General features: G+C 39.5%; 1 protein-coding gene across 7 annotated transcripts in view; it reads right to left on the reverse strand.

Annotated features, from left to right (window-relative positions):
* PLSCR1 (phospholipid scramblase 1) overlaps positions 1-13,823 on the reverse strand; it is a 36,705-nt gene extending 22,882 nt beyond the window's left edge. The window contains exons 1-5 of one of the 7 annotated variants that reach the window (XM_045851538.1): positions 13,323-13,815; positions 12,490-12,565; positions 10,572-10,627; positions 7,632-7,657; positions 3,779-3,856 (exon numbers count right to left, since the gene is read on the reverse strand). In XM_045851538.1, coding sequence (XP_045707494.1) covers positions 3,779-3,856; positions 7,632-7,644 — 91 coding nt within the window. In that variant the 5' untranslated portion in view covers positions 7,645-7,657; positions 10,572-10,627; positions 12,490-12,565; positions 13,323-13,815. Of the gene's footprint in view, positions 1-3,778; positions 3,857-7,631; positions 7,658-9,690; positions 9,717-10,571; positions 10,628-12,489; positions 12,566-13,322 lie in introns of those variants that run through there. The other 6 variants (XM_045851536.1, XM_045851540.1, XM_045851542.1 and 3 more) reach the window with 6 other exon arrangements.
* Positions 13,824-14,284: the final 461 nt, after the last annotated feature.

Raw genomic sequence — 14,284 nt, forward strand, 5'->3', positions numbered from 1 at the left:
TTTTTTAGTACCCAGTATAGATTGCCTCTTTTTGATTTTTCAATTATATTAGACATTCATTACTATTTTATATTATTAGATTTAGGTATCCAGCACAGTAATTAGACAGTCATATACTTCAAAATGTTCCACCCCATATTTCAGGCACCCACCTGGCACCATACACAGTTCTCAAACTGTTACTGATTCTGCTCCCTGTGATGTGATCATCAGTGGAGTGTTGTGCACACCCTCTTGGGTTGTGTTGACGAATGAATTGGTAGTCAAGTAGTGTTTTGGTGCCCAGATACTGGCTACATGATTTCTGTGCAGTAAATGTGCAGTTGCAAACTCACTTTGAATTTGTTCCAAGTAATTTGTTGAAATAATTTTAAGTCATTAGAAAAGCTGGGGGCTAAAGAAGTCCAAAATTTATATTTTGAGTCAAACAGTAGCAGCCGCCTAATTGTAGAGAGTCCTCATCAATCTCGGCGTGTATGAGAGTTCAGACTGCACAGCACAGCATGTTTGTGCTTTGACAGTGTGATACCACGGAGAAATTATTATCAGTCAATGCTCAGGACACTCATCATAGTCTTAATTCTTAATTGCCATTTGTATTATTTCCTTTTTTTTTTCCAGTTCCCGTGGATTGTTGGTGTCTTTGTAACTGGTTTCTTAAGAGCTCATTTATGATGAAAGTGTTAACCATATCTCATGCATTGCAAATGTAATACCATATTTTTGTTATTTTACTGTGCTGTTTTAGTTTTTGGTTGTAAGCAAGTTGTGTATTGAAATATAATCATTCTGTTTAAAAAAAAAAATAACCGTGCTATCCAAAGCAATATATGGATTCAACACAAATCCTATCAAGATTCTAGTGACATATTTTGTAGAACTAAAACAAATATTTCAAAAATTTATATCGATCCCCAAAAGACTACACATAGCAGCAGTGATTCTAAGAAAGAACAAAGTTGGAGGAATCATGCTACCTAATATCAAACTGTATAAAGCTATAATAATCAAAACAGCATGGTACTGGCATAAAAACATTCACATATACCACTGGAACAGAATAGAGAGCCCAGAAATAAACTCACACCTTTGTAGCCAATTAATATTTGACAGAGGAAGCAAGCACATATTATGGGCTAAAGATATTCAATAAATGGTATTGGGAAAATTGTAGATATGTACAGAAAAACATAACTAGGCCACCTTTTTATAGCACACACAAGAATAAATTCTAAATGGACTAAAGACAAGTACAGATCTGCAACCATAAAAACCCTAGAAAAAAAATAGGCAGCAAAATATTGAACATTACTTATAGCAATATTTTATCAGATATATCTTCAGCATAGGCAAGGGAAACAGAAGAAATAATAAACAAATGGGACTACATTGAACTAAAAAGTTTTGCACAGCAAGGGAGACCATCAACAAAATAAAAAGACAATCCACAGAATGGGAGAACATATTTGCTGATACATCTGATAAGGGGTTAATATCCAAAAATATATTAAGAACTTACAAAACTCAACACCAAAAAAAAAAAGAAACAACCCAATGAAAAAATAGGCCAAAGAACTGAATATATACTTCTCTGAAGAGGACATATAGATGGCCAGTAGACATATGAAAAGATGCTCAATGTCACTAATACCAGAGAAATGCAAATTAAAACCACAATGAGATATCATCTTCAACCTGTCTGAATGGCTATCATCAATAAATCAACAACCAACAAGTACTGGCAGGGATGTGGAGAAAGGGAAACCCTTTTCCACTGTCGGCTAGGATGCAGACTGGTGCAGCCACTGTGGAAAGCAGTATAGAGATACCTCAAATAATTAAAAATGGATCTCTTCACCCAGTGATCCCACTTCTGGGAATTTATCTAAAGAAACCCAAAACACTAATTTGAAAAAAGATAAGCAACCCTATATTCACTGCAGTGTTCTTTATAATCACCAAGATATGGAAGCAGCACAAGTGTCTATCAGTAGATGAGTGGTAACAGAGCTATGGGACATTTACACAACAGAATAGTACTCGGCTGTAAAAAAAGAAAATTTTACCTTTTGTGACAGCATGGGTCGACCTAGAGAACATTATGCTAAGTGAAATCTAGTCAGAGAAAGACAAAAACCATATGATTTCACTCATATGTAGAATCTAATGAACAGACGGACTAACAAGCAAAATAGAGACTGACTCATAGATAGTGAGCAGGATGACAGCTGGGGGGAAAGGGGGCTTAGGGGATGGCAGATCAACCAAAAAGGAAAAAGGACTCATAGACATAGACAACAGAGTGGTGACTGAAGGAGGGATATATAAATGTAATGGAAAAAATACAATAATTTTTTTTTAAAAGCACTAAGGCTTGGAGGTACAGCAATTTGTTTAAAACCAACAACAACTATTAAGTACAGAAGCCAGAATTTGAAGCCTGAATAAGCCTCTTTATACCTGTGTTCCCACTTGGGTAATAGGAATAATTAATGCATTTACCTCATAAGGGTATCCGAGAATTAAATGAGTTCATCCACATTAGGCAAATAAGCTCTCAATATTAAGCTATCAGTATTGTTACATTAAAACCTATGCTATATGTGGCCTTGAACTTGAACAGTAAAATTGAGCTATTTTTTCCTACAAACTCTCAAGTCTTATGATAACCAATTTAATTATGTATCATCTACTTTTAATTAGTTATAGGTGGATTAAATCATTCTCCAAGTGCCTCCTCTCATCTCTCCTTAGATGAGTATTACAGACTTGCTAGTAATTGACTGAATACCAACCATATAAGAATTTAGAATAGTGGTTTGAAGTCCTGGCTGCCAGTTAGACTAACCTGGGTAATTAAAAAATTACCAGTCCCTGAGTCCCACTCCCTGAGCTTCTCCTTTAGTTTTTTTCTGGGATTGTGCTCTCGCACTAGTGTTTTTAAGAGCTCTCATGGAACACTTAAAACAGGTACTCTTGAGACAATTACCTTAGAGCCTTGGATTTTTTCTAGCTCACATTATTTTAATTGCAAACATCTGATGACATCTGGGCCCCACTGGGAGATTTCCGGTTAGACAATTCAACAGACCATTCGGCTCCTAAGCAGACTGTTCAGAGTAGAATACAAAATGCATATAACTTTCTCTTCAAACCTGAAATCAAAAGTCCCCCAATGGTTTCTCAAGATGTGGGTAGCCTGCCTACTCAAATGCAAGGCGTAATTCAGCATGTAAACAAAAAGAAAGCTTTTACATTTTACAAAGTGAAAATGAGAATTATGCCCAGGTAACTACGTTTCTACTGCTTGTAGCTTTGTTTTATTAAAGCAGTCATGCCTTTTCTGTTACTCTCACTGAACAATTAACCTGAGCTATGCGTGACTCAAAAACACTCAGGATTAAATCTTCTAAATGTAATTACAGGATCACAATTTTCTGAAGAGATGGAGAATCAATATAATATTTTACTTGTTTATTTTGGGGTTTAAGTTACATGCAGCTTTATATTTCACTTGCTAAATGTAAACTCACTACTATTTTTACTAACTCTATACCTTTACTACCCTGCATAAATAAAACTTACTTTAATGATACTTATGATAAGATATCGTCAACCACAAACAATCAAGAGCTAGGCTGGCAATTTCATTATTGCACCTTCAACAAAGTGCAATACTATAATAAATATACAGACAGACAGAAACACACACACCTGCCCTTTTGGGAATATCAATGATTGATTTACCTTGGTTTTATACCTTGAAAATTTTTTTTACCTTGGAATGCTGCTGGAGGATATTGAGGATACGCAGCTGGGAAATTTGTTCCTGGGTGAGGAGCATTCATTTGCCCGTCTGTAATTCAAGGAGAGGCAAACATATATGTGCTTTAATGAAATACTTATTAGAAAGAAAAATAGAGAATCTATACATAACTTCATTTGTATGATCTTATGCTGTATTGAAATAGAGAGAGTGATTTCTCCATTTAACAAAAGCTGTGCTTGTTACCAGAATCATTTTGTTGTAGAATCCTGATACAAACAAATTCTCTTTTGGATGAAATAAGACAGCTTGAGTTACTGGGGTTGAATTTCTAGTTTTCGGCTATGCCTGATGAGTGTTCACTTCCATACTTTTATTTTGTTCGTATTAGAAAAAAGAGTGTTGTAAAAACACATTTAGAGTATGAAGAGATAAATAAAAACAGGTAAATGTGTAGATGGGAATGAAAGGATTATGACTGATTTTAAAGATATCTATAATCACTACTACAGGAATTTCTTATTTTTAAATGTTTTCAATGTATGTTTTATTTTTTCCCTTACCATTTATGCTCCCTATACCCTCTCCCACCTCCACCACCCCCTCTGCCCTGCGATCACCACACTGTTGTCTGTGTCCATGAGTCCTTTTTCTTTTTTGCTAGATCCCTCTACCCCATAAGCCTCCACTAAATATTTAATATAATGCATACATAGCTGTATTTAAATCTTTTTTCTAAAAGTGTTTTTTTAATGCTTACTCTGGAATTATCCTAATAAGGGTGACCAAAGTAAATTCTAATATTTGACTGACTTTGATCTACAAATATCATAACTGCCTTAACTATAATAAAGTAACATTAAATGTTACCTGCTTTAAATGACCCCAAAATATGTATAAATGGTTCAGCATCCGAGTCCTTCATTTTTTTGTTTCTCCAATTATTCATTCAACAGCCACCCCAACCTGACAATAAATATTTATGGAGCATCTCCTGTCTCACCCCTGAGTTAGGCTCTGGGGCTGCCCTCATGGAACTCATAGTCCAGTGCACACTACACTTATGCCCTCCTCTCTTTCCCATGACTTACTAACTGTAAATTCAGAAGTTTCTTTTTGAATCATGGGGACATGTCACATGGAAATGTTGGCTAGACTTTCAATCTCACACATTTCCAGTATGTGTCCCTTTCATGTGCCTTTTAAAATCACTCTACCCATGTGGTTTCGGCAGGAAAGCTGGATTCTGGGGCCCCCTCTCTCCTCCATTCAGTTGGCTTCATAGTAAGGTCAGCAGAATGAAGTCCATGGAGACTGCAAATCCAGGCAACAGAGAATCTACTTCCATCAAGGCAGATACTGCAACATTCCCCGAATTATCATGTATTTCTGAAATACCACAGGCTGTTCCTTCTAACCACGCCCTTCTGTTTCTCTCAAGGCTTTGCTCACAGCCCCCACTCTCAACCTGAGTTGAAGATAACAGGATCAGACTCAATAGATCTCCAGGAAATCCACTACAAGTTTGAGAAAAGACAGTTGGGAACTGCCCTACCTGGTTTCCGAAGCTGTAATCCCCCAGGGCTAATACTGAGTAAAAGACCTGGGGACCATAAGCCACTAAGGAGACAAAGTATATCTTCCGCCAGGGGCACAGCCTCTGCCCCCATTACTTCACCTGCTTGGCCCCAGGCGAATGACTGGTTAGCCAATGACGGGTAAGATTCCTCAAGGGAGGGATGACCTGAGACAGGCGTAGTCACAGTGGGGCCCTCAGGGAAGGACTTGGGGACTATAGAAAAAGGGAGTAATAGACCCTCGCCCCTCAGCTTTGACACAGCCTGAGTCCTCATTCTGTCTGCAAGAAGTCTCCTAATCTCTTGGCTGCCTTATTTCCCCTGCCTGACTTAAGCCTGAAACAATGCTGGAGGGCGGTGCAGCCCTGGGCAGGAATGGGTGGTTCCCTGGGGCAATTGGGCCTAAGAAAGAATGCATAAAATCCTGTGAAACCAGCTTTGCTAAGAATGCCCCCAATTTTCTGATAAGGGTCCAAGCAAAAAATGAATTTGTTTCCAAAAGTTTTATGGCCCTTTAGCTCAGAATAAGCCCTTGTGGTTCTTTGAATGTTATGTATTGTTTGATCCTTACTGCCTGACAATGACTGATGAGCTTTACCTGTATTCTTGTGCAAATTGAACCCAATAGAGCAAAGAGCATATGAATCACAAATGGATTTGAGAAATGCAACTTGAAGTAACTTATAAAATCATAGGAGTATCATACTGTTTAAAGGTATTTAATTTTTATATATGTATATTTACATATATGCATTTAATGTATGCATATGTATATATAAAGTATACATATTTATACTTCATTTCTATTTATGCAAACATATATATGTACAATTTATCTATATGAAACTGAAAAGTTAAAAGGTGACTGCAGAGTCTAATGAACAAAATAAAGTGACAAACAAAATAGAAATAGTGGCATGGACACATGAGACAGACTGAGAGCTGTCAGAGTTGGAGGGCTAGATGAAAAAAGGTTAAGTGATTAAACAAAAAAAACCCCATAAAATGTACATAATACATAGACATAGAAACGGTGTGGTGATGGTCAGAGGGAAAGAGGGATAGGTGAAAGGTGGAGGTGGGCAAAGTGGGGGAGAATGGGGATGGAAAGAGACTTTGCTTTGGGCAATGGGCACACGCTACAATGTGCAGATGATGTTTCATTGAGTTGTACACTTGAATGTATGGTTTTGTGAACCAGTGTCACCCAAATAAATTCAATAAAAAAAAAGAAGACATACCCTGTTTAACAAAATAGAAACTCCTACCATTGACTCCTAATCATAAGAGCTGCTTTCAAGTTATTTTGTAAATTTATCCCAGTAGGTGTTAGTGCTGAGTTGAGGCAAAGTCCTTTTTCCAAGTGTAAAATTTTAATTAATTAAAAGAAAAGAAAAGAAAGAAAAAAGAAAAAAGGTGACGATCACTGTGGCCAAAAGAATCTTTATGAAGTGATTTGAAGCATCCCAAAGTTAATAGCAAACAAAATAACTTAATATTATATACATTTACAGTTAAAAAGCTTTGACTTTTGCAAATAAGATTAAATTATTATAGAAGACATAAAGAGAAAATCATAAAACTTCCTAAAGAAGAGCAAAGGTTTCTGGTCCTAATAAATGATACTATAGGTAGCAAGAGTGACATTGTGGTGAGAGACAAACATCTTTGGCTATCTAAACAAAAATAAAGAAAGATGATAAAACCTTTCAGAACACAAAATTTTATTTTTTATATTTTCCCTCATATGGATTGCTTTAGATTTTTAATCAGACAAAGTCTTATTAGATGCTTGTCAATACTCAAATTATTTAAAATTTTCTTGAAAGAAAAAAAGGCAGAACATGTTTGGTATTTATTTAAAATTATTCATGTGCGTATGTTATGAAAAAAAATATATACATATCAGGGATTTATGTGAGGATTTTATGACAATGAAATGACATATTAAATATATCTGTTAATTAATATGTTTGAATACTCAATGTGCATGAAATACACATGGAAAAGAGAAAACTGATCCAGATGAAATATAAATAAATTATACAATGTATTTTCCAGCAAGTCTAAAATTTTTTAGGTTTATCTAAGGTTTTTAAAAAATATTTTAAAAGGAAACACTAGTGGTAGTGACAATCTGTGCACATGTATATGAAAACACCGAACTAGAACATAAATCGCACAAAGCAAACCATATCATTTCAGAAACTGAATAAAATATATGATAACGAATGTATTAACAACAGATTTAACATTGAAAGAGAAAAGTCTACACTTAATTTACTTACTTTGTTTGTCCATGATTTAAAGAGTTCTGGAAAAAAAGACCTTATATTAATACATAAGTCATAATTTTATAGGTCAAATATGACTGCTAAAACAAGATACTCTGAAACTATACATGCAAGTAAGGCATTCCTCCATTCATCCAGTTTACCAGAATTAGAATCTGCTCATTTAAACCCTTTGGTTGGTCCATTCCCCATTGCTATGTTTCTGAGTCCGACTTCAGAAGTTGTAAGTCAGCCCAGTTAGTGGACAGCTCAGAGCTGGGCTCCTGGCATGGTCCAACATGAGAAAGAGAAAGGTTAGCTATCAGGTTATGCTACTGTAAATATCTCTGGAAATTTCCAGTCCTGTGGACGTTTTCTGCCAGCTTAAATGGAAAACCTGAAAGGTCTGACCCTTTGTTCTATGCTTTAAGACATGCATGGACAACAGCGTGGTGATTGCTGGGGGCAGGGGACTTAAGGGGACTAAATGGTAATGGAAAAAAATACAATAAAGATTAAATAAAAAATTTAAAAAGACATGCTTTTAGCCAGAGAATCCATCCACTTTCAGGGTTTCCCATAGTTGTAGTAGCATAACAAATCCAACTTAAATTTTGTGTTTGGTTATTTCTACTGAAAATAATAAATAATAAAAAATAAACAAAAATAAACGCTGTACTCAGTACTTCTGTCTTCCAATGCCTTGATTCAGTCCTAGTCTTTCCCACTACTGTCTAGTCACTACTTTCCCTATCTCTCCACTTTAAATCCCTATATGCCTGTTAATTACAATTAACATGTGAAGCAAAAACTCTGTTACCTGTTTCATCTTGGACCCACATACTAATATAAATCATCCCTGCCCTTCCCAGGCCCTCTCCAGGTGTGACTGCCATTTTATTAACTCTTCCTACTGTGTTGTCTTAAATGGTAAATAAAAATCTGTTGGGAACCGCCCTGACTGGTATCAGAGGCTGAAACCCCCGCCTAGGCTAAGGCTAAGGGAACGCCCTTGGAACCGTGAGCCAGCAAGGAGACAAAAGCTTATCTCCCTGGCAGGAATGCTGCTTCTGCTGCTGAACCCCCAAAAAGCTTGGTCGGTTAGCCAAAGACGGGTAAGATTCCCCACGGGGGGAACAACCCAAGCCAGGCACGATCACTTTGGGAGGCCCCCCCAAAAGAAGGACTTGGGGGGCTGCAGCAAAAGGGGGTGATGGACCCTCACTCCTCGGCTTTGACAAAGTCTGAGTTCTCAGTGTCCGGAAGAAAATCTCCTTATCTCTCGGTGGCCTTAGTTCCCGTGCTCCACCTAAGCCTGAAACAATGACAGGGTAGTACAGCTCGGTACTGAGAAGTGCGGATTTCCCGGGGTGATCAGGCCTAAGAAAGAACATGTAAATTACTGTGAAACCTTCTTTGTTTGGAATGCTCTCAGTTGAATGAGAAGGGTCTTAGGAGGAAGCTAGTTTGTTCCTCAGCCTTACAGCTCTTTGACCCCCAACTCAATAGACGGGCAGAGTTCTTTGTTTTCTATAGTTCCTTACTTCCCCTGGTGAGTGCTGTACTTTACCTGAATTATTATGCAAAATGAGCCTAATAAAAGCAGGTATGGACGGTAAATCAGCGTGCTCCCCACTAGGGGGGGGTGGCCATTCTGTCCCTACTTCCCCACAGAAACTAGTTTGTCTCTGTGCATGTTGTTATTTCTCGCGTGTTTATTGTCGAGCCATCCACAGCGTTCCGTGGTCACTGCTGGCCGGTGACCCACGCGCAACAAAAATCAACTGATCCCTCTGTCTTTTACTAAAATCTGGTGTTCCCACGAGGGAATCATGTCACTCCTCTTAAATTTTTATCATTGCCTACTTTAGGCATAAAATTTCATAATCTAGTAAAACTCTTACATACATTCTAATTGTAATCACCTCTTAATTATATACTCAAGTAAATTCAGCAATCGTTGAATAATTTGGAATGTGTTTACTTGGCTTGGAAGAAAGCGAACAATTTGTTCGAGTTACTGACTTCACTTCCTGAATTTTCTTAGAATAATACAAATACAAATTTTCATTACCTAGTCAGAAACCAACTGCTGCGGACCTCATCAGGCAAAAAGAGCAAAAAGATTAAAATGTATGCTTTTCTTCAGTTAATTGGTAAAATGATCAATAAGCAAATAAGCACATGTAACCAAAGTTGGCTAAACATTTCCATAGGCCACATTCAGGTTTTAGTTTCTGTAATAAAACAGTAAAAGGAGACTTAAAGTCATACATACCAAATGCCATGGTTACTTTTGTCAACCTCACACCTCCAGTATCAAAAATTACACATTGAAAGTAATATCCATTACCTTAAATATGCTAAGTGCCTTCACAGATATATAGAATTAAAAGACTGAAGTTGTGGAATAGAATTAAATAGTATTCCTTAATCAACATACTGGACTGGATATCTCTAAAGTTTTTATCTATCCTTTGTTGCTTGTAGGACAGCCTTCTTTAATATGATTAGTTACAAAATATCCTATAGCCTTTAACCAATTTTACAGCATTTTCCCATCATTCTCCACTTGCCTACAGTGGCAGAAAGGCCCTCATTTCAAGGACAAATCCTGAATAATATCTGGAGGAGGAACACATACTCTGTGTGTGTGTGTGTGGCGGGGCGGGGTGGGGAGGGCGGGAGGGGGAAGGGACTTTAAAATTATTAACTTAAATATTTTTACTTTAAAAAATAAAATATTTTAAATTAAAAAAACATATATATTTTTCACATTTAGTTTTTTGAGCCTGGGGAGCACAATGCCAGTTAGAAAGAATGTGCCAGAAAGAGGAAATTCATAAACAAATGCTGTGAATCACATTAGGAACAGGTGGAGGCTTTTAAGTAATAAGTGCCGTAAGTGCCCATTTCCTTGCCAAACAGAACCAACTTGAATACCAGAATATTTACCTTTGTTTCATAGGGTGAAAGATCATTTCCTTCTTGCACAGAAATCCAAAGTGGTACTAAACAAACACCAAAACAGAGCTCATTTGTTCATATTTGACTTTTCCTTCTAATTTGGTTATACTATTTTGAGTCTCGTATTTTTAAAATAATTTTACCCACATGCATGTCTCTAAAGCCTACGGGTCTTAGCAGCATAGTAGGTCCTATTGGCAAATGGTGTCAGCCGAAATTGTGCTATAGAAAGCATTTAAAATATGGTTATTTATAGAAATGTAATCAGTGTGTGCTTTTTGTGTCTGGTTTCACTCAACGTATTTTTGAGATTCGTCCATGTAGCTGCTTTTATCATGGCTCCATCCACTGAGTAATAGTCTCTTAGCCACAGAAATCAGAACAGTGGTTGATGCTGGGATAGGAGGGGGCTGACGGGAAAGTGACAAGAGAGAATTTTCTGTGGCAATGGAAATGTTCTGTATCTTCCCTGGTGTGCTCTTTCCACAGGTTTATATACGAAGGGGTCCCCCGTAAAATGGAATTTATTTATTAAAAAATTGTGTATTTATTGTTACATGTTGTTTAAACTTAAGTCACCTTCAAAGTACTCTCCTTTTAATGCAACACACCAATCGAGACTTTTTTCCACTGCTCAAAACAGTTTATGAATTCATTAATTTTGATGCCTTTTAGTGCTTCTGCTATTTTTTGTTTCACCTCTTCCACATCCTCAAAATGTTTCCCTTTGGGGACATTTTCATCCGGGGAAACAAAAACAAAGTCACTCACAGGGGGGTCAGGCGAATATGGAGGGCAGGCCACAGGGATCATGCCTTTTTTGGTCAAAAACTGCTGAATACTCAGTGCAGTGTGGGCAGGTGTGCTCATAAATCGCCCTTCATGAAATGGGCAAAAAGACATGGAAAGAGTCTTCAAAAAATTTACTGAAGTTTAATGAAGTCTCTCACAACAATGCTGGCTTGTAAACGGATGGGTTCCTGGAATACTCACCTAGAGGGGTTGGCAGCCTGTACTACAAGGGACATGCCCTCCAGATTATAATTTGGTTTTTGGGGGGTCCCCCTTTGTATAATATGCACATACATATATAAATATTATATAAATATTCACTTAGTATAAAGCTTGTGCTTCTTTTCAAGAAATATTGATGGAAGGCATAAAGAATATACAAGTCACTATAACAATCACTAGAAAAAATGACAAATAACAATATTACTACAAACAGTTGAAGTGCTATAAATAAATCTAATGGCATGGTAATGAAGAGTTATAGGGGCACTAAGATAGGTGATGGGGAGAGGGTGTCAAGGAAGACAGATCCAAGAGCTCAAAGAAGTGTGTTTGAGGAGTGGGTGGGGTTATAGATGGAGGTAACTGCATGGGTAGAAGTCCTGAGGCTGAGGGGGCTCTTCTCATTCAAGGAAAGGAAAGGTCTGTGGGTTACAGACCAAGAGGGAGAGATCATTAGACCTGAGGATGAAGAGGTGCCTGGGAGACCATCCTCACACATTCACTCTTTCTCCAGCTGCTCTCTAAACTCTCAAAGGCTGGAGCGTGGCTGGTCCCAGGCAAGGTGCTTAATGGGTGCTTGTTGACTCAACAATGTGTGTAGAGAATTATTTCATTCCTTTCAGTCAGAAAGAATGCATCCCTTACAGATTTGAAGGTTGCTTAATTTACAACCTGGCTATTTCAAATGCCACTTTCCACCCAAGTGAACAAGTCCACTCCTTTCATTCGTTAGTCCAGCATTCCAAGTCCTCCAATTGCCATGCTCGCCAGGGCGGTATTCAGAGAAACTTGTGCTGGTACAAAAGTTCAAGGGAGAAAAGGGGGATCCCAAATCGCCTGACAGGTCACACGGAGCAAGTGACACTTGTACAGTACTAGCCACATCCCTCACCTTGCTAAGCCAGGACAGACGACTGCTTGCTGCCTGTCCCCTGGAACTGGGAAGCTACCATGCCAGACTTCCAGGACTAAATGGAGAAATAAAACGGGAACGAGACAGTAGATTTGGAGATGCGGGGGCTTTGTCAAATATTAGAAACAATAAAACCTGTTATGGAGTGCCTGGGGCAGTGCCAGACCCTGCTCTAACAGAGTTACACTAGTACATATCCTACTCTACTCTTGTAACTCCGAATAGTCACACCATTTCAGAGATGAGGTAAGGAAGGAAGGTTTGTGAAGAAACTGGCTGGAGGTCAGAGTCCCCAGATATTAAGTAGTAGAGGGAGGACACAGACGGACTCCCGAGATAACAGCTTGGCCTCTAATCTACAAACCTCCTCCGCGTTTCCAATTCTGGTGTCCCAGGGTGCCTAGGGTAATTCCATCTATACTCCTAATTAGTATTTACTGTTAAACGCCAGCTAGCAGGCTCTATTAATAGCTCCCTCTTCTTCCGAAATAGGCTGGCAGATCCCCCTGGCCCAGATTTTCCTCTCTGGCTGTGTAGAGATGCACTAGGGGAACCCAGGTTGGGGGCGGTTTCAGGCAGGAATCTCCTTCTCACGGGCGCTTTGCTCCTGGGGTACGTACCTACAAACCTGGTCACTTGGTGCGCCTTGCTGGGCCCGGGCTCCACTTCCGGGGGCTCCCCTAGGCCCCTAGAACCCCAGTATCCCGTCCCCCCAATCTCAGCACCAGCCCAAACCAGCCCTCACGCCCCTGTGTCACCAGCCTCCCCAGGGCCCCTCGCCCGCGGCCCAGACAGAGAACGCCGCCGCCCACCTGTGGCTGCTGCTGCTCCGTGGCCGAGCGGGGTCAACGAGTACCGGGATCCCTGGCGCGGACGGCGGCGCTGCTTCTCTGGGTGCCTGAGTGGCCCTGCCCTGCTTGTTACACAACCATCGCTGAAGTCTACAGGAAAGGGCCTCGGAGCGACCGCTCCCGGTTTTGTTTCCGGGATCCTACGTGCACAGAAAGGTTCCCTAGATGTCCGGGTAGTTGCTAGGAGGCAGGAGTGTTGCAGGGAGACCGCCACCCCGGGGCGGTGCGGAGATGTTGCCCCGCCCTTCTTCTTGCCCTCCGGACGGACTCCAGAAACGTCCCCAGTGCGGCCAAAGGGCGGCTGGCAGCTGGGCCGTCCGCACCCGCTGGAACTGGGACAGGCACAAACCCGGAGCCGGCTGCCTCCGAGGTGGGGCTGAAGGCACTGAACTCCGAGTACTTCTTTCCTCAGACCTTGACCTCTTCCCTTAGACTCCTTGCTTTCAGGGCTGAGAGCGGTGAACTGTTCAGACCACAGATAAGGAAGGTCAAACTTGTTTTTGTTTATGGAGGCTTTTCACTTTCGCTCTCTCTTCCTCTTTCAGTCTTAGCCTCTGTCTCTCAGGAAATGATGTTAACTATTTTTTAGTGTCAGACAGATCGTATATGTTTAGAATGTTTAGTTTTTCAGGTTCCTTCCGACTGGCATCCATGCACAATAAGTGTTTGTTGAACTGAACTGAATTCATTGGTTTCCCTTTTCTTTTATAATTTTCATTCATAAAAGTAACACACGATCTTCCACACCATAAAGCCGAATATGGAGAAAAACAAAACATACCTTTTGCACCCCGACTTTTCTCCTCATGACCCTGTCAGGAGACACTTGGAAATTTACTGAGTGATAAAGGAGATGGCAGGGCAGAAGAAGGGAAATAGAAGGGTGGGGGAGGTAAGGAAATTGAGAAAATGATACTGAAAAA

This window comes from Phyllostomus hastatus, unplaced genomic scaffold (genome assembly GCF_019186645.2).
Source record: "Phyllostomus hastatus isolate PE091 unplaced genomic scaffold, TTU_PhHast_1.1 phas_contig_86, whole genome shotgun sequence".
Taxonomy (NCBI): Eukaryota; Metazoa; Chordata; class Mammalia; order Chiroptera; family Phyllostomidae; genus Phyllostomus; species Phyllostomus hastatus.